This window comes from Phycodurus eques, chromosome 19 (assembly GCF_024500275.1).
Source record: "Phycodurus eques isolate BA_2022a chromosome 19, UOR_Pequ_1.1, whole genome shotgun sequence".
NCBI lineage: Eukaryota > Metazoa > Chordata > Actinopteri > Syngnathiformes > Syngnathidae > Phycodurus > Phycodurus eques.
Genome location: NC_084543.1, coordinates 4,099,470 through 4,124,155, shown reverse-complemented (window position 1 = coordinate 4,124,155; position 24,686 = coordinate 4,099,470). Strand labels below are relative to the sequence as shown.

The window sequence follows — 24,686 nt, the reverse complement described above, 5'->3', positions numbered from 1 at the left end:
ACAAAATTTATATAAAGCGATACACACTTCATATTTACAACACACAAGACTGTTTTTTTTTTAAATTCATCCATGTTTTTATACTCAATCATCATCTGAGCTGCTGTCGTCTTCGCCCTCCGAAACCTCGGCAATGGGAAACCGCAAGATGGCCGCAACTCCGCTCAGTTGAGTCAGTTCTAAAGAAACGAGGTAGAATGACTTGCACTGATTGCGGCATGCTAAAACATATCAACCAACACTCGCATACACGTGCTGCAAATACAATCAAGACAGCATTTGGAATACAGTGAGTCTGTTTATCACGGGGGGGGGGGTTACATTCCAGACCTGCTCTCCAGAGGGAAAAATGATATAGAGAGACCAAATACATTTTTTGAGCAACTTACGTTCACCGGAGACGTGAAGGCTTGAGAATATTCTGCGTGAAGAAAAATAACTTTACAGCCACAAATCACCTCAAATGTGGCCTCGCTGTGCTTTATTTTATTTTCATTTTTTTTTTTTTTCTTTTCCCAGGCTTACCTGACATTGCCGCCACTGTCTCTCACTTTATCCACCAAGCGGACGTAGCGTGCCCTTGTGGGCACATCCTGATGTCTGTGCAGACACGCAATAACAAGCAGTGAGCATAGAATTCACCCTGAGTACCGTAACTACTTTTGTGAGTACATTGAGACGAGGTTATCAGTATTTCAGTATATACACTTTGTGACTTTTATTTTTTTAGGTGGTGGAGGGAGATATTCTTATGTAAAATATGTGGCTTGGCTCGATTAAAGGTTGGGAAACACGCATGTTACTCACCTGAAGAGCTTATCGCTGACCAGCAAAGTGTCGACGGCGAGGGCGTCTGCGGCTCTCTCCACGTGAGCGAGTCTGTGAGGAAACGTAGAGAGATACGAGTCCATCACCACTTGAAATGAATGCTGGTCAAAAATCACCACGCTCTACTAATGCTAACCCGTAAAAAGCTCTGTCAGGCTCATGTTGGAGCATCTTGTAGAAGTCCTCCAAGACTTTCACCTCTCCCGCAGCCTGTATTTGAAGAATCGCGCTTAAAAATCAACACTGTATGCTGTATACAGAAAGAGAGGAATGTCACCTTGGTATCAGACAGCCTGTTTGTCACTGTGGGATCTGAGAGGATTTCTGTAAAACACCAAGCAGGAGCGCTCACATCACGCTTTCTTTCTATGGTGTATCTTTTCTCTCCAGTCCAACACCACACAAGACTTGCTACTGAGCAAGACTTTAACATTACAAGACTTCCCCTTATCACCTTTGAGTGAGTACTTGTGACCCGACGACGAGTGGACCATCACGAACTTGGGTCGGTTCTCCAGCAGCAGCTTGTTGTCTTGTCGCACGGCCTCTTTGAAGAGATGCGTCATAAACTGGTCCTTCACGAAGCCCGGACTGGCCACCAGGATGCACTTCACCACTGAGGAGCAAGCGAACAGCAAGTCAAGAGCGCAACGCAGCAACCATAATAAAACACACACCACTCACAAAAGGTTTGACAAAAGTGCTGCCTTGAGAGATGAGTGACCCAATTTTCCAGTTTTGCAAAGTCAAGCCGTCGTCGGGTCGATTTGTTCCATTGACTTTGCGAGCCAAAATTGGAGATATGGGTGGCAGTGAATGCAACTCAACTCATTTCACAACAAGCAGCAATTTGGCAGATAGAAAAATAAATATATTGAAATCAAAAGAGGTTTCAAGCTGTTTATTGCCACTCCCCTAGTTGGTTACTGTCAAACCAAACATAAAATAAATTAAAACAAAAACATTAATGGAGCACAGGGGGCACATCGCACATATAGGGGCACTTTGGGTAATGTGTGGTACACGTGCCCGCCCCTGCGAAGGAGTCTAACATGTCCGTAATATACTGCCCCCAGCTGGCCAAGGTGCACACACCAAAAGGAGCTGCACAATGTCCATTGGATTGAAGCCCAAGATCTGGCAAAAACTGTTTCAATGTTTTACATCTTATTTAACTATGTCATTACTTTCAGTTCTTATAAAGTACAATGTTATTAAGTGTTACTTATTTAAAAAAAAAATAATAATAAATATATATTTTTTAAAAGGAGGCTGGAATGGATTAATGAAATTCCCATTCATTTCAATGGGGAAATATGATTTGAGATACGAATTTTTGAAGTTATGAGTCCCGTCACGAAGTGAAATCAATTTGTATCAAATATATAGGGCTTTTGGGTGACAATTGAAAATGAACCTTTTGTAAGTTCAGTAAAGTCTTACCATCAAAATTAATGTGGCGAAGTATGGCCTGCATGACGGCTTCGTAGAACCTTTCAAGAGCCTGCGAGGAGACGCCAGTCACACTCACATACGATTACCGTACTGCATGAAACAACTGGAGGACAGATGCACCTTTTCGTGCTGGGTGCAGCTTCCCCTCCGCTTGCGCGGAATGGTGAGCTCCACTTTGGCACGCAGTAGCGTCATGGCGGGGGTCACCAGCACCAGGTTGGCCAGACCCTCCTGCATAACCACCGCAGCCACGTCCGCCTTCTGCGTTGCGTCGCACGCCTCGTCTGCGGCGCAGTCCGCGCACAAGCGTCAATGGATCATATCGTGCAAAAGTAACATTTTCAATATCCATACGGTGCTGTGGAAAAGTATTGGCCCCCCTCCTCAAATGCTTGTATTTGTGCTGCTGTGATTGACGGAACCACAAATTCTGCTCTTTACCAGAAAATCCTGAAGGAGAATGTTTGGCCGTCCGTTGGTGAACTCAAGCTGAAGCGCACTTGGGGTTCTGAAGCAGGATAACGATCCAAAACACACCAGCAAGTCATAAAAAGAAGAAGCAAAATGAAGCTTTTGGAGTGGCCGAGTCAAACTCTGGACTTGAATCTGATTGAAATGCAGTGGCGTGACCTTGAAAAGTACTTTCATGCTCGAAAACTCTCCATTGTTGCTGAATTGAAACAATTCTGCAAGGACGAGTGGACCAAAATATCTCCACAGAGCTGTGAAAGACTCATTGCCAGTTACAGAAAAACCTTGATGTCAGTTGTTGCTGCTGAGGGTGTCTTTTTTTTTTCTTCTTAATAAATAAAATCACCATTTAAAAATGGCATTGTATGTTTAGTTGCTCTTAAACATTAAAGTGGGGGAACTTTTTCACGGCACCGTAACTGTCATACAATTCCCGCTTACCGATTCTGGCCAACACAACGCTGTCCCAACTCTTTTTAGCGAGCGTGAACTTCCTATTCAGCTCAAGCTCAATAGTGTGGTAAGCCCCCATCTGATGAGTGAAGCACACACACTTTATTTTAAAAAGAACCTAATGGATTCGCTAAACACTATATTGTAATTGTTTTTTTGTTTTTTTTAACACTGTCAGGAAGGTATTGATTTTACCAGACATTTATTATTGGTTTGGTTTGTTGAGATGAAGAACCCTAACTATTTTTAGGAGACATTTGTGAGTCAACCTTAGTCAATTATTGGAGACGAGTCCCGACCTTGACGTACTGGTTCTCCTCGATGTTGGTGCCCTTGACTCGCAACTGGCAGGCCTGCGTGTCAAAGTCGATGGTCTCCACACATAACGTCAAAGTTGTCCGAACTCTTGAGCTGCCCACGCTTCCCGTAGTGGATTCTGTCTGTACTTTTCTGTGGCGTTCAGAAAAAAAAAAAAAGAAAAAAAAAGGGGTGGGGGACATCTGCTTAGCCAGTGTGCTGGATTTCGTTCACAATTACAGAGATGCCAGATGGCGGTGCAGACCAACTCCAACTAAAGATGTCACTCAACTAGGGTTTCAATGATTAATCGAATAACTCGACCAATTCAACGGCAATACCCGGGCGGGTACCTTATAGTGGACGCTCTCAGACTGTCCCCCTGTTGCAGCAGGTTGTAGGTGTGCCACATGTCCTCTGCTTCCTCTGGCATCAGAGTAACCTGACTGCAAAAGTGGATGGCAGGTGAGTGATGATGATGATGATGTCACTCAATATGTCAAAACTTCACTCAGCATATCGACACAGGCTCAGATTGACACGAAGTACATTTGTAAATACATTTTGTTTGGTGGTGTGCCTTGGGATTTTTTCCAATATACAATATATGCCATGATAGCCCAATAGCAGTTAGGAAACGCATACTACACATAGCACTTCAGTATTATTTGGTTTGTTTACACTTCAGCTAGCTGGCGAGACGTCCGACAGCCTCGTAGTATGCAAAAAATGAATAAATGCTATGAGATGTCTTATTTTCGTCACCAGATGTCAACAAACGTGCTGGTACGTGGCACGTGGGCAACTGCTGTAAAAAGGGGTTAGCATGCAGGGCTAGCTACGATGGCTAACTAGGTTAGCTCACTGACCCGGCATTATCTTTTTCAATGTCCCGATGAAGCAGCTTCATGGTCGCTCTTGTGTATACGGCTTTTTGAAGAGAAAATGGTATAGATTCACGAACGTTAAACAGCGTCCGGCCGCGTGACGAGCTTCATACTAGCGGTCAACGTGAAAATGAATAAAGTTCGTACAAGAAAAGAAACAAATGAAAGGTGGTAGCGTCCGTAGGTGACGTCGCCATAACAGTAAATGGAAACACGAATGGGCGGTAACATCCGGGTATTTTGGCCAGAGACTGATTCGTACGTCAACATCACCGCCATATTGTATGTGGTTTGTTCACCACTAAGTAAACTTTATATCGTCTATAGCCACCAACCTATTTATACAGAAAGCTACTTCTTTGGTATTGATTAATGTGAAGGGCTACCAGTTAGATACACAAATCAAAAATAGAAATATACTCAAATTAGCTTGAATTAGATATTAATACTGATAATTATGTTCATTTGTGTGACGAAACTGATCATGTTAATGATTTCTCACAATAATAGAACAAGGTAGGAACCAGATATATATTAATATGCAACACTTTTTGTTTCTCTAAATATCTGCAAGGGTTTGCATTTTCTAATGATCACTTCTAAAAATGTTCCTAGGAGATCACAATGTCCCATCACTAACTAATTTTCACTAACTAATTTTAGTGTTACTTGGGGGTAACCGCTGGCACCATGCTGGTGACACCTGGTCAATATAAATAATTGAATAATGGATGAATGGGAGGCATTAAGTTTGTGCACTTTATAGAAAGGCGCTACATGAAATTCAGTGCATTCACTTACTACAAGACTACTAAATAGTTTTGTGTGTGTGTGTGTTATTTTTTAAATTTTGGGGGATTTTGATTCATTTTTTCCTTTCTTGCATTAACTGTAAAATGTCAATTGTTTTGATTCTGTATTTTATGTATGTATGTATTTTTTTATTGCTTTATTCCGACGGGACAGTGCACATTAATGAACATACTCTGAATTAACAGCTAACGCAATATAGAAAACAAAACATGCAAATATGACGGAGTCAGCTTAATGCTGATTTTAACTGCGCGAAGTCCAGTGCAAACATTATGAGAAGATATGCCACATCCAAAATGTCGGCATTCCCGACGTAGATTTCAGGGCGCAGTGAGGTGGCACTAAAATAAATAATAAACTTTATTGACACGTACATATTTAACAGTTTGGAACGTCTGGCTGACGTCACACATGTCCACAAGTCTGGGCTCGCACGCGCTCGCGCTCACGCACGCGCACGCACGGTGGGAAAGGCTGGGTCATTGCGTCATTGCGAGTCCGATGCCAATGTACGTCGTACATTCCTCCCATTCTTGCCGCTCCCGTGGATGTCCCTTCATACAGTACAAAAAAAAAACAAGCGCATAAAACGCTGGTGAACATTAATAGGACGAACGTGAGTGGTTTAAATAGCACAGTGTCCGTGGTGTACAGCAAAATTGTGTTCATTTGGTGAATGTTTGCCATTTAAATGACTGATTTCTTTCGTGTGAGTAAATGCTGACAGAAACCAGAAACGACCGAAGCACACAAATATTGAATCTCGCTAACCCCGCCTCTTCGCCGAACGGACCAATAGGCAACCGGCATCTTGTCTCGCCAATTCCGCCCAACCTTTCACGCTAACACTCATTGAGTGTTCTTTTTTTTTTTCTGTCGATGGCATGGTGCTAAGCAGCCACGGCAGGAACAACGAAATTCATCGACAATCCTCGTTTGACTTCGGATATCTCATGGGAAACAATTGACTCGGTTCAGTTTTCGAAGTGATTGTCAGCTATTCCGTAGTCTATAAAGACGGCCCGTTCGGCTTTGCCCATTCTTCTCTCCCCCAAGGTTAGCGGGCTCACCGGCTAACGATAGCCGATTAAGCGCTATCGCTAAACTAGTTGAGCTGAAAAACAAAACTGTTACTCAGGAACCCGCTATCACTCACTACTACGCCCTCGCATCGTAGCTATTTGTAAGAAAAGAAAAAAAAAACTAACATTTGGAGTTGAGGGAAATCATGGCGGAGGCCGACAAACTGAACATCGACTCCATCATTCAGCGTCTGTTGGAAGGTAAGACTTGCACAATTTCGCTCGATACCTCTTCCACCGAGCGAGGTAGCCATTTTAAGCTAAGTTTCATAGCCGAGTAAACGATGCTCTATTCGGTATACATTCTCACTATTTGCCCTTTTCCCCCCTTTTACAACACACCATAACGAATTAATATCAGCGTTTCACCAACCCAAAAACCTTTTTTTCCTTCTTTTTAAAATGGAATTGGCTTACCAAAATTATTTTGCCCATCGTCTACGTATTTTTACGCATTTGAATATAGATGCATTTCTTATTCGATTTAAAGGTTGGACAGCAGATTCTCCACAAGCTCGTAAACTACGGCAAAAACAGCGCGCGCAATCATTTGGCTCTACTAATCATTAGCGCTTTACTGCTTCAAGGGGAACAATGTACAACAGTGGTTGCGACCCACTTCTGCAGAAGTTAGCAACGACTCAGTCAATGTATTGTTCAAAAATAGCTTTTGAAAACATTTTATATAGTTAAAAAAATATATATATATTTACACATGCTTACATGTTCCAAGTGCCTTTCGGAGCACTTTATTAAGAATCTGGGTGGCGAAAATGACAGCTGTTTTTTTTTTTTTTTTTTTTTTTACAAAATTGACGAGCCTCCAGTGGTACCTTGAGCGAGTTTGTAACCCAATTGAGTCATATTTAAAATAAAATTTCCCCATTGAAATAAATTGCTATGACTTTAATTAGGACCAGCTCCCCCAAAAACACATTTTTGTGTATTTAATAAACACAATAAAAGCGTATAAATAAAATGTCTCTTTAAAGTGTAATTGCTGCGCATACTGTAGTATTTGTGTTGAATGTGTGTATTTAATGGGCGTTGGCTAGTCAGTGACATCCAAGAGGTGGAGTCAGGTTGGCCCATTAGTCTGCATGTGAGCCTCTGGGTGTGAGTTGTGGTCTACAGCAGCTCCTTGCGAGTGCGTGTTCTCATTTTGGATTTGTGTTTAATGTAATTCTCCTTGCTCACACACGAGAGCATTCCAGTACTTTTAATTACTCACTTATGTGAAGTTTGTAAGTCAAAAACTTCAGAAGTTGGGGCACTAAAAGTCTTTTTTATTTTTTTTTATAAATACATAACCAAAGATGCATACATGTCCAAAGTGACTTTCAGTCCACCTTAATAATAAGATGGAGATAAACATGACAACTGCATGTGCAAAAAATGTAAAATTAAATATCACAGTTTCATTCTTTTGTCACTGATCTCTGATTTTTTGGTAAAGCGCAACAAAAATGGTTTGTCTTCTTTAAGGAAATGAAGGACGCAGACATGTGCCACTGTAACAGTTTTAACCGTCTGAAATATTATGCTCTAAAAACAGATATAAAATGCTGTTTAAATGCAGCTGGAAGTTGCGTTGGGGCCACACTAGTTTTCTTGGAATGCAATACTTTTTCTGATGTCTGTTTATGTCTTTAGTTGGAGGTTTATTGCTGATTTCTCACGCCTGCTCTCTCTCCCACCGGTGGCAGTGAAAGGCTCCAGACCTGGCAAAAATGTCCAGTTGACAGAGAATGAAATCCGGGGCCTTTGCCTCAAATCCAGGGAGCTCTTCCTCAGCCAGCCAATCCTGCTCGAACTCGAGGCGCCTCTCAAGATTTGCGGTGAGAGGTTTTTGGGATGTCTGCCAAAGTACTTATTAGCACCGAATGCTGAGGAAATTGTTATCAGTGTACCGTATGCCTCGTGTATTACATTATATTGCCAGCGATATGTTCCACACCCACCCCGCAATATGCAGAGACAATATAAAAACATTCTTTTATAACAGTTTTACCCCGCTCCGGAGGCTTTAAACACATTTACATGTATTAAAACACATTTTTAAAAAGTATTCCTCAGTGCCTGTCATGAATTGGGAGGCTGTCGTATAACAACACAAAATGAGGACTCCTGGTTGCACAGTTCTCCAAATAAGAGGCACAGCGTACTTACTTCAAGGTGTTGTTTTTTTTTTTTTTTGGTCACTCCCAGATGAAGTTTCCTGTAAAGGTGACACACCAAACATAAGAGAATTAAACTTGAGGCACAACAATTAATCAAACTAACTAATTGATCATCAAATGAATAAACAACTATTTTGATGATCAATTAATCGTGAAGAAACCTTGTTTAATTTAAAACCTTCCAAATCCTCGGAATTTCAGCTTCTCCGCTGTAAATATTCTCAGATTTCTGTCATCCTCCATGAAAGCAGACTGATTATATTTGTGTGTAATCAAAATAAGACATTTGCAAAAATCTGCTTTTATTTTGGAATACAATGTCCATCATTTTTCCTTGGCCGATGCTACTTTGCGAATGCTACGTTGCTCCTTTCTAGCATGATACTCACACTTTTGAAACATCGTGGCCAATGTCCATCTATTTGCGTAAACAGGGGATGTTCACGGGCAGTACTATGACCTACTGAGGCTGTTCGAATACGGCGGCTTCCCACCGGAGAGCAACTACCTGTTCCTGGGAGACTACGTGGACCGAGGCAAGCAGTCGCTGGAGACCATCTGCCTGTTGCTGGCGTACAAGATCAAATACCCAGAAAACTTTTTTCTGCTGAGGGGAAACCACGAGTGTGCCTCCATTAACAGGATATATGGTTTCTATGATGAGTGTAAGTCGCCACCTTTTTTAACGCTCTGGTCTCACGGGTTCACGTAATTAGTTTTTGGCTGAGTTTATTGCAACAGTGTTGAACAAGCAGAAGAAACAGTGGATTCCACGACATAGCAACTAGATCATTCTCTTACAGGCTATGTTTAAGTTAACATAGTGAACTGGCATCCACTTGTAAAGGCAAGTTGGGCACTGTAAAATCAAGTAAAACTACTCGCCAGTTAAACACGCCTGACCGTCACGTAATGGAGTGGGGAAGAAAAAAAATCGTTGGCAAGCTTCCGTGCGAGTCACTGGCAATTACGCATCCAGCTACTCGCTATTTACGTGTCTGTTCAATCAAAAAAAAAAAAAAACATCTTCTACCCAAAAAGCCAAAGACGTGGAGTCAACGCTTTTGTCCAGTGATTATCAGTGTGTTACACGGGCTCCCTCTAGTGGTAAGCAAAAGAATCACTGCTTTGGTACAGTATATTGAACTTCTAAGCACATTTGCATTTTAACCTTTGAGAACTGTTTGTTTTTAAACATTTATTTAGGTACAATTTAACTTGAAAGTGAAATCCATATTCATTTTGTCATGTTATCTATTTTTTTTATTATACATTGGTGCCTTGAGATTAAATTCTTTTCTTTCTGCAATTCTTCTTCTTCTTCAAAAAAAAGAGGTTTGTAGCTGTTTATTGCCAATTCCAGTTGAGGTTTGCTGCCAAACTGAACACAAAACAAAGAATTATACATCGTGTATTTAGAACAACCACATGGCCGTTTAGCTTCATGTCAACAAACAATGCAAAACGCCATGGACGTGCTAACGAAAAGCCTTGGTGTTGCGGTGTTATAACCCCTAAGCAACGGATATTTGAACACAAACGGTGGAGCGACACGTGTACAGACAATATAACGATACTCATAGGCATATATTGTTCATCCTTTGCGAAAAATATTATTGCAGCTTACTGATTCCGGTTGTGAAACTCTTCTTTGTGCGTGTCCCCGTCTGTGTTCTACTGCCCCATGTGGCCAAGATGCGCACACCAAAAGGAGAAGCACAATTCCTGTTGAAGTGAAGCAAAAAATGACAAAAACGTTTTAATTCTTTATAGTTACATTATGTCATTACTGTATGTTTTAATAAAGAAAATAAAACATGCAGTTTAATACAAGATACAACAAATTAAAAACAAACAAACCTAATCTTATTTGTTGTGTTGTAACAGGTTAATTTGCCTTTTGAGGCAATTTTTTTTTTCCCCCTAAAAATTTGATAAACCTCAAACAAATTGGACCATTTTTACAATGTTAGGCCTCAGAGGTTCCACTGTTCTTAACTTAGAGTAGATGCTTCAAAAGGGGTTTCGACTTCCACACGCATGGAGAAAGAAGGGGTTTGCCTCTAAAGAGCCTTGAAGTTAGTTCTCAGTTATCAGCGTTGGTACACTGCCAACCTGAAGCTACATGCGCTCTCGGGCTAAACCGCGTGATCGAGCAATGTGAGCCCGTCTGCCGTTTATGGCCGCTATTACATAAAATGTTTTCTTTAAGAATGTGATGCAACAGGCTGAGCCTTGAGATTTTATTGGTGTCCAGATAAGAGACCAATAATATTTTTTGTTTGTTTTGGTGCACAGGTAAGAGGCGGTACAACATAAAGCTGTGGAAGACCTTCACCGACTGCTTCAACTGTTTGCCCGTCGCCGCCATTGTTGACGAGAAGATCTTCTGTTGCCATGGAGGTAGCGTCACAAGAACAACAAACACTCGCTCGCCGCTGTCGGGCGTTTACTGTCAACACCGCCGTCTCCCGACCTTCAAGGCCCTGTGCCATCTTAATTTCGGTTTGACTCGCAACGGAAGAGTCGTACTTACTGACGACTAGTAGTAGCAGTTATGTATTTGACAAAGCTCGGTCGAGTGAGCCCTTGCAGGGGAGAATTTTTTGCCAAGGACCTCCCTCATAATCCTTACATCAATTAAACATAACTACCACGTGTACCCCTAAATGCTATAGCAATTAAAAAGTCTCCTATTTTGTAGACTAGGTTGTAAGGTTCAGGTAACATTCAGATGTATTTTTTTTTGAGAATAAGAATAAAGTTAGTTTTGAAAAAAAAAGTTATATTATTACAATAAAGTCAAAGTTTGGGGTAATGTCATTTTAATTATTAATTTAAAATTATTTTTAAAAAAATCTGGAAAAGAGACATTTATTCTCTTATGAAATATGACTATTTTGTTTCTAAAAAAATACTTTATGAAAAAAGTTGAACTTATTTTTCTAGGAAAAACTGCAATCTTATGAGTCTTCCCAACATCCCCCCCGCCTCCCCAAAAAGAAAATCTTTCAATGACAAAGTCTGTTTGATGGGCAAATAAAGTCACATTTTACAAAGGGAATTGAAAAAAATACAACTTTATTATAAAAAAATAACATTTGGTATTTGGAGCCACTCTAGTGCTACAGGCAAACAAGCCACTGTGACAAAGTATACATTTAGGACATCAACACAAAAGTACAGAGAGTCATTAAGCAATGTAAGGCGACCAGTAGTGTGGTAATACTGATAAACGGAAAACATTTTATTGCTCCAATTTATGTTATGATTGTATGACCTGATTTGACTTGCTTGAAATTTTGTGCAGGACTCAACTCAACTTTTGTTTTCGAAAACCTGAAGGTTCAGACTTGAGAGTTGCACATTGTGACTTCCTCCCACCTCTGTCATGAATGAAGACTGCAGTATTTGCTGTTATAACAGGGACCGGATCGTTCCAAGCGTTCCTCGAATTGTGAATTAGTAGCGTGCAGTCCGGAGCGGCGCGATCCTCTGTCTCAACCATCAACACGCACGATGCTGAATATGTAAACAGACGATCGTGATAATCGCGAGGGCAAACGCGTCTCCCCGTCTGATCGCGTGCTGTTCCGCCGGACGAGAAGCAAAACATACAGTCCGCTTGCCAGATTTATTCATCTGTGCGGCCCGCAGCAATCAAAGTCCCACAAAGCTGGAACCAGAGAGGCACGTGACGTTCTTCCCGTTTTCCTCCGCCAGGCCTGTCTCCGGATCTGCAGTCTATGGAGCAGGTGCGAAGGGTCATGCGCCCCACCGACGTGCCCGACCAGGGCCTCTTGTGCGACCTGCTGTGGGCCGACCCCGACAAGGACGTGCTGGGCTGGGGGGAGAACGACCGCGGCGTCTCCTTCACGTTCGGCGCCGACGTGGTCACCAAGTTCCTCCACAAGCACGACATGGACCTCATCTGCCGGGCCCATCAGGTCAGTTTGGGGCACGGGTGGGCAAATTAGGGCCCGCAGGCGCCCTTGTTTTACAATATCAACAGTCCTGTAATATTTATACTGTTTTTTTTTTTTTATATATATATATATATATATATATATATATATATCTATATATATCTATATATATCTCTCTCTCTCTCTCTCTCTCGTTAATAATTGCTTTATTGTAAATAAAACCACTGAAAAACTCTAATTCGCTGTATTTATGCTCAGGCCAAAGCAATACCAGTGTTGCTTTGGCGCCATCTGGTGGTAATTTGGGTAAAAAGAAAGCTGAAATTGACTTTTTTTTTTTTTTTTTTTCTATCTTGAGGCATCTATCGGCAATTACAGTTTTAATTTTAGGGGTGCGGAGTACTCAGAGTTTTACCTTTTTTAAAAATTAAATTGTATTATTTCATGAAAAAATTATTAGTAAATAAAAAATATGAAGCGCAAACGAAACAATTTTACAGATACAGCGCATTTCAAATTATTGTATTTAGTGTATTGATTTATACATGTAAATGTATAACTTTAGATATACATTGAACTTTGGTATTGTATTAGATAATTAGTTGATTAAATTGTAAAGCTTACAATTAAAATATGAGACTTAAAAATTCCTCCAAAAAAAATTCCTCCAAAAAAGTAAAACAAACAATTTTACATGTAGGTTATATTTAACATTTTATAAATGTGTTTATTATTGTGAATGATAACAAATAACACATTTGCATATACATTTAAAATTTTTTGTTCATTTAGTTGATCAATTTTAATTTATTATAAAGTACAATAAAAGCTTGGGAATTCTATTTGTATCATTTATTTAATTTGTTTATATATTAGCAGAGTGTGAGTTGAACTCCCCTTAAGAGATTACGTATAATAGATTTTTTTATTTTAATCAATTACACCCACATTCTACTTTTCACTATTTCACTTTCTTTCCTTTTTTTTTTCCTCCTTATGCTTTAGCTACGAATGACCTGGCCTATCTCTCCATTTAAAAAAAAAAAAAAAAAAAAAAAAAATCAACTTTGGCCCCTTGAGCACAAAAGTTTGCACGCCGCTGGTTCAGGTTCACGCCTGCAACGCTTACCCTACGTGCAAAATGAGGGTAGATGAAGTACTCGCTTCTGTCAGCCGGTGGCAGCAAACAGACTCAATTGTCTCTCCTGTAGTCGTTCTCATAAACTGACCAGCCAGTCCCAACTTCTTAGGACGGGCTCTAGAAAAAGTCAGCGTTTGTGAAGTGGCTCCGGTTGGAGATGTTCCTCAATACCGAGCCGTCCTTTCTGTTTCAGGTGGTCGAGGACGGCTACGAGTTCTTTGCCAAGAGGCAGCTGGTCACGCTGTTTTCCGCCCCAAACTACTGCGGGGAGTTCGACAACGCGGGCGCCATGATGAGCGTCGACGAGACCCTCATGTGCTCGTTCCAGGTGAGCGAGCGGAAGAGAGAATTCCGATACGCCGGATGAACATGCGGCGCGACCTCTTTTCACCGGTTCTTTTCATTTGGTTCAGGAACAATATTTTGGAAGAAATATTGTCTTGGTTCAATGTGTGAATTGTCCATTCAGAAGATGATGTAACATGAGATAAATAGCTTGGAAAGGAGATGGAATGCCAGACGCCATTCACGGGCAGTGATTCCTGCCCACTCATGAGCTCACATTTCCTTATAATTGGCCCCAAAATATATGCGTTTACCACAAATAATGTATCTTTTGTTCAGCTATCTATGCCAGCAGCAAAAAGTGACAAGCAGAACAATTAAATGCTCATCAGCGAAGGTGACAATTAACCTGCGCATCCACTCTGTTGCCATTGAACTCATCGATGAATAGCTTTGTGTTCAACTGAAAAGGCCCAGTAGGTCAATTTGCGAGCACACTGAGGCGAGATCGTTATTTCAGTATACAGTGAACGTCCGCTAAGGTTATTTTGAAGTGCATTTGTGTTTCCTTTCCTTTGCCAGATTCTCAAGCCCGCAGACAAGAAGCTGTTCTACGGCGGAGGCGGCGGCATGGGCTCGGGACGCCCCGTCACCCCGCCGAGGAAAGCTAAGAAATGACAGCAGTAGTGGGCCCCGCGACCTTTGCCCCCCATCCTCCCTGCCCTTTCTACCTCTCCTTTCTTTCAGCAAACAGCCGGAAAGCAAACCTTTACCCAGGGCTTTTTTCTCCCCCTTTTTTTAAATCTGTACTTCTGAAAACATTTCCTGTTACATATTGTCTGAGCGAGTGCGCGAACGAGTGAATGTACGCCCCTGTGTGCCAGTGCGCATTAAAATGGCGGGCGGGTTGTACGCTTGGTGAGAGAGTATTAGCGATTTCCACTTTTCTCTCGCGCGCTCTCTCGCTCTCTCTCTCTCTCTCTCTCTCCCTCTCTCCCTCTCCCTCCTGCCACTCTACCTGTGGAAAGGTTGACACCACAGAGCGCGCCTCTACAGCGATTTGACTGAAAAAGCAGTTCGGCCGGCCGCGTGTCCGACGCAAGGAAATTTTGCCAGCAGGTGGCGTGTGTGTCCTCCCGGAGGGAGGGCATATTTTGTTTTCCCTGTCCCACCGTTATTGTAAAATCTCCGTGTGTGTGCGCGCGGGGGCGTGCGTGCATGTCACACACACGCACACACATGCACAACTCCTCAGATTCATATGAGCCAGAGCTGTAAAAAAAAAAAAAAAAAAAAAAAACAACCCCGTACAGTTTAGGTTTGTACAGATTTGATTACTTGAAAGAGATTTTTTTTGTGAATTCGTTTTGTAGTCTTTGATCAAGTTGACCAATAAAGCGAGAATCTGAGCTACAGCGTCCCGTGTGTACCCGTTTTTTTTGTATGCAACAGAAGTTGAACTATTCTAGGCTCGTCCGTCGCAATTATAGAAACCTTCATACCACCATATTATGCAAAAATGCAATCTTAGCAGCACGTTGCTGTTACTCATCCGGTTTGAAATCCAATAACAAAAACAAAGAATGAAAATGCATCATACTCACCAGAGATGCTAATTATGAACTCATTCACTGCGGGCCGTTTTCAAAGCGGACTTCCTCATAATTGCCAGCTGTTTTAGAGCATTTCGATTCATCTTTCAAGACCCACAATATATCGTGTACTGTGACAATGTAAGTATTGAACCTCCCAAAAGAAAGAGTACACTGTTCCTTAATGCTTCCTTAAAGCTTAAATGCACTCATTATAATCATACATTTTCCAATTAAAAACAAAAACAAAAGGCTTGATTGACGATGTCAGTCAGTGGCGACCCAAGTTGAAAGATATCACATTTGAAAAAAAAAAAAAAAAGGGATTTGAAATTATTTTTAAAATGAAAAAAATTATTCTTGAAGAAAAATGGTTTTATTGTAAGTTATAAAATATTTAAAGGTTTCAAGATATTAATATATTGCACTGGTTTTAAGGGAAAAAAATCACAATGTATTTTGTATTAAAAATTTTAAAGTAGAAAATAATGAAAAAATGTCTTAAAATATTTGAACATTAAAATATTGTGCTTTTTTATAGATAGAAGACAGTATTTAATAAATTATTGTTACAAGAATATCTAAAAAGTCTATATATTGAATGTTACAAAATCTCACACTAACATTTTGCTTTGTCCCCAAGAACAGCATTTTTTTCCCCTTTCAGTACATTTAACTGCTTAGCATACAGTTGATCTAAAGTGTCTTCACACCCCTGTTCAAAACACTACATTGGTGTGATGCAAAAAATGAGATCAAATTGAAACTTTCCACTATTAATGCGATCTATAATTCAATTAAAGGAAAAAAAATCAAGTCTACTGGAACAGCTTAACTTTATTTAGTTCAATCAGCGGCACCTGAAATGTTTGAATTTGATTGGTTCATTGTGAACACAGCCACAAACCCATTTTGAGAGGGTGTGCACACTTGTGCAACCCCATTATCTCAGTGCTTTACTTAACCTCTCAAAATGAATTGTTTTTTTAATTGTACAGTCACATTCATGGTGGAAATGTTTTTGACTTTATCTTGGCCTCTCATTTATTTGTGTCACAAAAACCTGGCATTTTAACAGGGGTGTGTAGACTTTTTACATATACTGCAGGGTGACCTAAAGTGAACAGTGTTGATTTAGTTGTGATCCTCTGTAGAGGGGAGAGGGGGGGAAAAAAAGGAAGTTTGGACATCTGTAAGTTGTACAACAATCTATTTTCTATCATCTCGCTGGCGGCTCGTTGGTTTTCTTTAGCTAGTCCATGTGTACCACCTAATGAAGTGTACAATGACTGTTAACCACCCTCCGCCGCAGATAGTAATACTGTACACGTATCCTGGTATGCGCGCCACTGAGCGGCCCTTCCTCTTTTTACGAGCGGTATCACGAAACTGGAGAGAGATTTCGTTTCCGCTCGTGCAATCCCACATGCTGTCTGCAACGGGATATTTCTGTGCTAAATATAATGTGATGCATGCACATAATGAAATGTAATGGTTAAAAGACATGGCTGGGTGGGGAAGCTATTAAATCCTCTGAGGGCCATATTAAATTATTGAAAACATACAATGCTTAAACAAATATCATATTAGCCGTGTTAGGAATAGCCTAAGTTGATTTTACATTTATGTGTACTTGAGTATTTATTTTTATGACAACTTTTTACTTTACTCCCTACATTTGGAAACAAATATCTGTACTTCTAATCCTTTTGAAAAGCACACACAGGTCAGATGTATTTTTTTTCCAGTTATCGTGAGTTAATTTAGCATTTTTTTCTTAGTCCGTTCTCATTAACGCTAACGTGTGTGTTAACGTTTTTGTTTCAGTGGCATAAGAGTCAGGCTAACGTAAAGCATTTTTTCTTTCTTATTCTTGGGATGGACAAAATGTTAGTTCATAAAATAGAGGGAAACAATTTTGTGTTCTCATTCATGTATTTCATTGTTCATATTTGGAAAAATATGTCATATTTGAGACTATGGAAGAATGGCACATGACGAAAGAGCCAATCACAAGCGACGGTTTTAGAAGGACGAATGAATATAAGAAAAAAATCAAATAAAATCCAAGCTTTTGTGGCTATTTTTTTTCAAATGTAACTAAAATTGTAATCATGGAAATTTCCAAAATCAACCTTAATTTATACATTTAATTGCACATTTCCTCCCAGTTATGTAATGGATGACAATTACATACATTTTGTAATTAAATTACATAATCCCAGCACGGCATCTATTCTTTATCCTCTGCGAAAAACGACGAATGTAATTGAAGGTTACTGAGTCACTGAGAAATGGTTACTCTTATTCCTTTTGGTCTGTGTGACAGTATTGTTTTTAGTGTGATTTTCTTTATCAAAAAAACATGACAACATTGTTGTTGTTTTTACTGTGTCACTGGACTTTGTAAACGGTCTCTGTGGTCTCTTTGTATTCTGATGGATGCTGATTGAGAATTACAGTCGTTCCGTAGAACAGAACAAAGTCTTTGAAGGGGAGTGACAGAAAAAACAAAGGAGCGAGAGGGAAAAGGTATGTAAATAATATAGGAAAAGAAGAAGTTCAATATCTGTGGTCAGCACATTTGCCTCACAGTTTTCAGGTTGCGGTTCGAATCCCAAATCCTTCCTGCGTGGAGTTTGCAGGTTCCCCACCCTAATTCTTGTGTGGGTTTTCTCCGGGCACTACTTCCCACATTCCAAAAACATGCATGTTCGGTTCAAGACTGCTTGCCAGCAGGATGTTGAATTGGCCAGTCAAGAGTGAAAGCCGCTTTTGACCACCAGTGTGGTTTTCCCGCCGTGTCCCCAGCGTCTTCTGTATTGCAGCCTTAAGTGTGAGGAATGGCGCGAACAACCTGGGGGGATCCCTGGGGTCCAATGATTCGGCCGCCTCAATACTGCAAACATTACATTTTGGACTCTGACGAGGAATGGGAATCGAAAACCGGTTCTCTTTGAGAACAGTAATTCGATTCCTAGGAGTCATTTGTTTGCTTGGCTGACGATTCCAATTATCGATTCCTCTTACAAATAAGTAACGACGTCACACGCAAAAAGTGTATTTTGGTTCTGAACTTTTCCAACGTGGGGTCAAGTGTCGTAGTGCGATATCAAAACACCTACTGTACATAAAATCCTTTCGTTTACGTTGTTTTTGACTCTAATGTTGCATTGTAGATTCGCTCCAACTGTTACGTTAGTGTGTATCATTATCGGGATACAAAATGACCAACAGTATATTGGGATATTAAGTTTTGTCCATATCGCAAAGCACTTTGCAGAATCATCTTTTGTGTTGTCATATTAAATAATCCCATCATTTGTATTATTCCATTCCATCACCCGATGAGAATCGAGTCAATAAGCAGTATCGATAATGGAATCAAACTCTCTAAATTCTCATCCATTCCCATCCCTAGACAAGAGGGACTTTAGACGCTAACATTGTATTAGAGGTGCAACAATTGATCAATTAATGGACAACTAATCGATTATCCAATTAATCAACAATTTTGATAATCAATCATTTAGAGACCTTGTTTAACCTAAAACGGTCCAAATTCCAGGCTCTCAACAGTAAATATTCTCAGATTTATGTAGTTCTCTATATAAAAAAAAAAGGACTGATTATCTTTGTTTTTAATTAAATTAAGACATTTGCAACCATCTGCTTTTACATTTAAAAAAAAAAAACAATCAACATTTTTGCCCGTGTTCTGACATGCTACAGACCAAACCAGTAACTGAACACTAATCAATTTCTGTGTATTTTCTGCACTGTCAATTTGAAATAAGGTCCTGTTTTTCAATAGAATGGGGAAATTTGTTTTTTTTTGCGATTTAATTGAAAAAAATGAATCGACGGATTAATTGATGATTAAACTAACCGTTAGTTGCAGTCCTAATCATATCATTGTATCATATATCATTGGTATTAATTAATTCCTTCACCCAACTAGAATCAATGAGCATTATCATCAATAAAATCAGAATTGTTAAGTTCCTATCAATTCCCATCCCCAGAAAAGACTGACTTTAGACTACACCTCGGACTCTACGCTAACATTGCTTGAAAAAGGACCTTTTGTGAATTTTGCCATGCACTTCCCTGTTCGAAAACAGCAAGTTGTGCCAAAAGTACAGAAATATTCGACAGTTGGACATAGAGAAGATGAAATTCAGTGCACCTGTTACGATCGTAGTGCATTTTAGATTCATCCTGAAATGTCACCACGATATCCTAACTTTCTGTGAAGTCCTGTCATGTATGTTTTCTCCTAATGATTCCACATTCATAATTAAAAAAGTGTGTGAAGCTGCCGTGGTGCCATGCCCGGCATCACAGTGTCACCTGCTCTATTTATATCAGCGGAGGAATCCTGGATTCACGGACTCAGCTGCCACTTCTATTATTACTATTAGCTAATGCTGTAAAAAGTACCCGGCGAACGCGGACACTGTAGCTCCTTTATCCATTGCCTTATTGCCCGCTACTAATTATGTCCTCACTGTCAATACCACTCGTGTCTTTCAATTCAACTTTTCCTCCTGCCAACTCTTCGCCGGCCGATTTCATTTGCGTGTGCATTTGAGTCAATAAAGGCCAATTACGAGTGAGTTTCAGATAAAAGGTGCGGACGCGCTTTCGGCCATTTATTAAACGGGGGAAAATGGTCAAACGCACAACTAAAAAATGAAAACACTCACAAGGAGCATGGCGTAGATGCTAACATGCAGACTAACTGCCGATTCTGATGTCACTTCCTAGGCCACGCCCTTTAAAGGAACATCAACACTCTTGATACTACGGTGCGTGTGTGTGTGTGTGTGTGACTTTCGGCTTGATTACACTATAAAACCAGTTTATTTCTTTTCAATCTCTAATGATCTCTAATCTCCATTTTCCACAGTACCTGTAATTCCAAAAGTGTACACCCACTTCTGGCCCGACCCTGTATAGTAGTAGTCGTAGTCGTAGTAGCCCCCCTACCCTAAATTCAGAAATATGAGCTCTGTAGGGGCTGGCGCACAATCTCCCGTTCTAGTCCATCCCAAATGTGTAATGGATTTGAGGTTACGTTATGTACTGTAGTTCAGGGATCTCAAATTCTTCTACACCAAACTCATCCGAGCATGCCTTCACAGACCTTGCTTGGCGCACTGGGAACATGAAAAGTGACACTTCCCCACACTGTTCCCACGAGGCTAACTCACCATTATGCTGAATCTAGCTGTTGTAATGAGTGGGAGCCCTGCGCTAGTTTCTCTTCAATGACTAGGTCCCATCTTGGCGTAATCGGAGATGGTTACACCCGAAGTGTGTTACGTCAGTCAAGTCCACTCTGTAATTTTATTTCGGTCACCGTCATTGCAGAAAATCCTGCTTAACAAAGATAGGATGTTGGAATTGGCCAAGGTGTTTCGTGGTTTATTTAAAAAAAAAAAAAAAAAATGTTTACTCATTTTTTTACTCATTCTTGTGGGCTTACTTTTTTACTACCGTATCACAAGAGGTTCGATCTGTACAGAGGTACAGACAGATCTTTCAGACTCTAATGACGCATGTATAAAAAAGGGTATTTTATATAATCGACAGTAAAACTTTCCTTTTGGCCAGCATTTCAGTCTGTACTTTTTTTTTTTTTTTTTTTTTTTTTTTTTTATACACTCATAAGAACAGAACTTGAATTGGTACTTCTACTTTTGCAAGACTTTTTCCAAGTCTGTATTTTTACTGAAGTAGAGTGTACTTTTGTCACTTCCGAGCATGCGTTTTGGTGCATCTCTCATGCGCCTGAAAATGTCTCCTTGTCCGCCTCATTTTGCAGTGATGCTCATCAGTTGCGTAACCCCGTCGCGCATGCGGCTGCGCAAGCCCCCCACCAAGCCGTCTCCCACGCACCCGCACTACTTAACGCTTGTTCAGATCTGGCAACACGGATAGTGTAAACAAATGATGGAAGGGCTGGGAGGGTTTGGCGGTTGGGGTTAAGGTGGCACAAAGTAATCCCTCAGACCTGGCAAGATGTCCTGGCATGTTAGCGCCCCCACGAGTGTCCCAGCTTGCCTTGTAGTGCCTCGAAGATGGCAGAGGGGCCCGGGGAGGAGGATGAGGGGGGGTTGGGAAACACTATCCTTCTGGGATATTGTGTTAAATGTCACTGCGACGCCCTGAGGGAGACACTGACAGGCCGACCCCAATCGCAGCTCCCCAAAATCTCAGAGGTCAGAACGCTTGTACAACAGCTGAAGAGAAAGTTCTGGGCCAAATACACGTGAACAAAAGGCCCCAAATTGTTACAAAAACACATCTGAGCCAATATAATCTGGCATGTTCATGTTGGCAATGGTAAGTATCTAACTAGCTAGCTAGTTAGCTAGCTAGCTAGCTACAGGATGATTAACGTACAGCGTACGTAGCTAGCTAGTTAGCTAGCTAGCTAGCTACAGGATGATTAACGTACAGCGTACGTAGCTAGCTAGTGTTTAGCTAGTTAGCTAACCTATCTATCTATCTATCTATCTATCTATCTATCTATCTATCTATCTATCTATCTATCTATCTATCTATCTATCTATCTATCTATCTATCTAGTTAGCTAATGGCTAGATAATACTTAATAGTGTACTGAGCTGTAAGTGTGTGTTTATTGACGAGGCAACAAATGACAGGGTCGTGTCCTTTTAAAGATTTAAAAGTGTGTATCACGTCAATAGCTCACGTAAACCTAAGGTGCTAAGTCCTCTCATCTGTTTTTTCATATTTTAGGTTTTCAGCTGTATTGCAGCGTTTCACTCAAACTCAACCCTGTTACTCATATTATCAAAAAAATACATTCTTATCAAAGTTTTTTTTTCAGTTTGTACTTTATATAAAAGTTTGTTCTTGTTCTTAGCATAGCAGCTAACGCAGCTAACACATACTCATGAGCAAAAAGTGTACCGTTCTTGGTTTGAGCTGGACAAATGTGATAGTTTATGACTTGCCTTTCTTGCAAAGATCACAAACAATCATAAAATAAATGGTTGCTTTTTCAAAAATGTGGGTACCTTAATCCCCACCCCCCAATTCTGGAATGGCCTTTGTAATGTCTGTTTACCAATCTGGACGGAATGGTGGTCGATGAAATGTGGGAGCTGGAGTGGCCAGTCGTGTGACAACTGACGTCTTATTAACTTGTTGCGCCAGCTCGAAGCCCCCCCGAACCTCCCCGAGCCCCCACCTGCCTGTTTACGACACTTTAGTGTTGTTTAAGGAAATAGTAAATCAACTTTTCATCTGCTTTTCAATCCACCAGTGTGATCCTTCCTTAGGTACACCTGCTCTATCTATCTATCTATCTATCTATCTATCTATCTATCTATCTATCTATCTATCTATCTATCTATCTAGCTATCTAGCTATCTAGCTAGCTAGCTATCTAGCCATCTAAGATACCCTAAAATAAAAAATATAGTAATACACCTGTCATTCACTTTATTACCATGTTAAAGGCCAATTTTCTATCCAACTCCGGAGTTCATGAGATTGTGCAGGTGTCGTGTACCTAATGTTCTGGCCAGTTCAATGCGGTGACTCTGCCGCAAGAGGCCATTGTGAGTCGCAGCGTGAGCGCGGTCGTGTGTCTTCACTGCTCGTAACTGGGGGAGGGGGGGGGGGGAAGTGGCATATAATTCGATCCCCCTTCATCCCTCCAACAGTGCGTCTCCTCTGCGCTGCGATTATGTGTCATGCCGGCTTTGCTCTGGACATTCCTGCTCCCATTCCTCCTCTGCGTGCTCACTTTATCCTCTTATCAAGCGTTTCACAAAAGTATACATAATGACATGATGATTTCGTCTCAACCGACGCACAAATTGACTTAGTGATAAGCGCAAAGCAAATTATTCCGTTGTATGAAGGACAACACGTGGATGCACACGTTAACTGTACCTTTTTCTATCTAGTGGAAGCGAATTAATTGTTCTGCCTGTCACTATACGTCATTAGCATTGACAGACGATCAACGATACCTTAGCTGTAGTCAATAAATAATGCTTTTCTGACCAATTCAAGTGAAACTGAATAGTTCACCGCTTCCGACGATCTCTTACGGCACCTGTTGCGAATTTTGCCGTTCAGCTCTTTGTCAGAGAACAGCGAGTTGTGCAAAAAGTACTGAAACACTCGGCGCATTCAGAAAGTCAAATTCCCCACCCTTCCACCGTGCCTTCGGTTAAGCTGAGATGAAAAGGTGGGAAAGACAGCACTGTTCAAATGAATTTTCCCTACCGAAACCATCGCGCAACTGCGACTATCGTTGATGTACTCTAAGTCACTAGCGTGAAACTCCCGAACGTCTTCACGTAGACTCGGTATACTTCATTGGTGACCTGTTTCTTGAAATGTTGCTGCTGCAAAGGATTATGGGTAACACCATTTCTTAAAGGTTGGTCAGAAGTAACCTATGCAGGTGGGTTAAAAGTTGCACCTTTCCTACGCATTTACAGAATTCGAACAGCCTTTCCACCAAGTACTTCCAGGTCGTCTTGAAAGTTCCTAAGCAAAAAACTGAATCCGAAGAGGCCCACTGAACCGCATAGAGAAGTTCAAATTAAGATCCCCTGTAATGAGTGAAGTACATTTTAGGTTAATCCTGAAATTTCACTCGAAAAGCCAATATCCCTAACTTTTTGGGAGTAGTGTATACTTCTGTGACATTCTTTCTTTAGTGGTCTACTGTGCAATTTCATCCAAAGTGAAATATGCGCCTTGAGAAACACTGCCTTAAATTTGATTGTCCAAGACCCCCATGCGCCTCCAAATTTCATTGTCTCCAACTTCCTCAGCAGAAACCAGTTGAGCTGTCACTCAGTGAACGCCGCCCCCTACCCAAAAGAAACAACAAAAAAACCCTCCTGCTGCATGATCCCCTACGACACTCTCTCGCCTTCTCTCTTCGTCTTATTCCACTGACCATGCATGTTCCAAAAACAGATCCCATTTTCATCTGCGGTGACACCCCCCCCCCCCCCTCCTCAGACTCACCACTGCCGCTTCACCTCCTTTCCCAAAATCCAAGCCTCCTTGTACCCCCTGTTCCTGTCTTACCTCCTCGTTGCTCCACCTCACGCCACACCCCACCCTAACGCGAGCCCTCCCAGTCACCATGTGCGCCCACCATGTTGGTATGCGAAGGCGTGTGTCAGCGGGGGGTGTCCACCAATCCAGGGAACCCTTAGGTGGTATAAAACCCTGAGCAAGTATGCGCTTATTTGCTCTTTCTGTCAGACC

At 41.0% G+C, this 24,686-nt stretch overlaps 2 protein-coding genes across 2 annotated transcripts; one reads left to right on the top strand and one right to left on the bottom strand.

Moving 5' to 3' along the window:
* Positions 1–26: 26 nt before the first annotated feature.
* pelo (pelota mRNA surveillance and ribosome rescue factor) lies at positions 27–4,590 on the bottom strand. The gene is made up of 13 exons (XM_061706693.1): positions 4,374–4,590; positions 3,858–3,950; positions 3,507–3,657; positions 3,196–3,286; positions 2,404–2,567; positions 2,272–2,332; positions 1,283–1,444; positions 1,106–1,152; positions 965–1,038; positions 808–879; positions 526–600; positions 390–421; positions 27–179 (listed from the first exon to the last, which is right to left on the bottom strand). The coding sequence occupies exons 1-13, from the start codon at positions 4,412–4,414 to the stop codon at positions 85–87; spliced, it is 1,158 nt and encodes a 385-aa protein (XP_061562677.1). The 5' UTR covers positions 4,415–4,590; the 3' UTR covers positions 27–84.
* Positions 4,591–6,075: 1,485 nt separating this feature from the next.
* Positions 6,076–15,125, top strand: LOC133418224 (serine/threonine-protein phosphatase alpha-2 isoform-like). Its single transcript, XM_061706699.1, has 7 exons — positions 6,076–6,487; positions 7,993–8,124; positions 8,901–9,131; positions 10,765–10,869; positions 12,190–12,413; positions 13,727–13,861; positions 14,401–15,125. Exons 1-7 carry the CDS (start codon positions 6,433–6,435, stop codon positions 14,494–14,496), a joined length of 978 nt encoding a protein of 325 aa, XP_061562683.1. The 5' UTR covers positions 6,076–6,432; the 3' UTR covers positions 14,497–15,125.
* The last annotated feature ends 9,561 nt before the right edge of the window (positions 15,126–24,686 follow it).

Coding starts and splice junctions, on each gene's coding strand:
- pelo (XM_061706693.1), bottom strand. CDS start 4,414: ATGAAGCTGCTTCATCGGGACATTGAAAAAGATAATGCCGG. Junction 3,287..3,506: donor AGGAGAACCAGTACGTCAAG/GTCGGGACTCGT, acceptor TTCACTCATCAG/ATGGGGGCTTACCACACTAT. Junction 2,568..3,195: donor CGTTGTGTTGGCCAGAATCG/GTAAGCGGGAAT, acceptor ACTGCGCCGCAG/ACGAGGCGTGCGACGCAACG.
- LOC133418224 (XM_061706699.1), top strand. CDS start 6,433: ATGGCGGAGGCCGACAAACTGAACATCGACTCCATCATTCAGCGTCTG. Junction 10,870..12,189: donor GATCTTCTGTTGCCATGGAG/GTAGCGTCACAA, acceptor TTCCTCCGCCAG/GCCTGTCTCCGGATCTGCAG. Junction 13,862..14,400: donor CCCTCATGTGCTCGTTCCAG/GTGAGCGAGCGG, acceptor TTCCTTTGCCAG/ATTCTCAAGCCCGCAGACAA.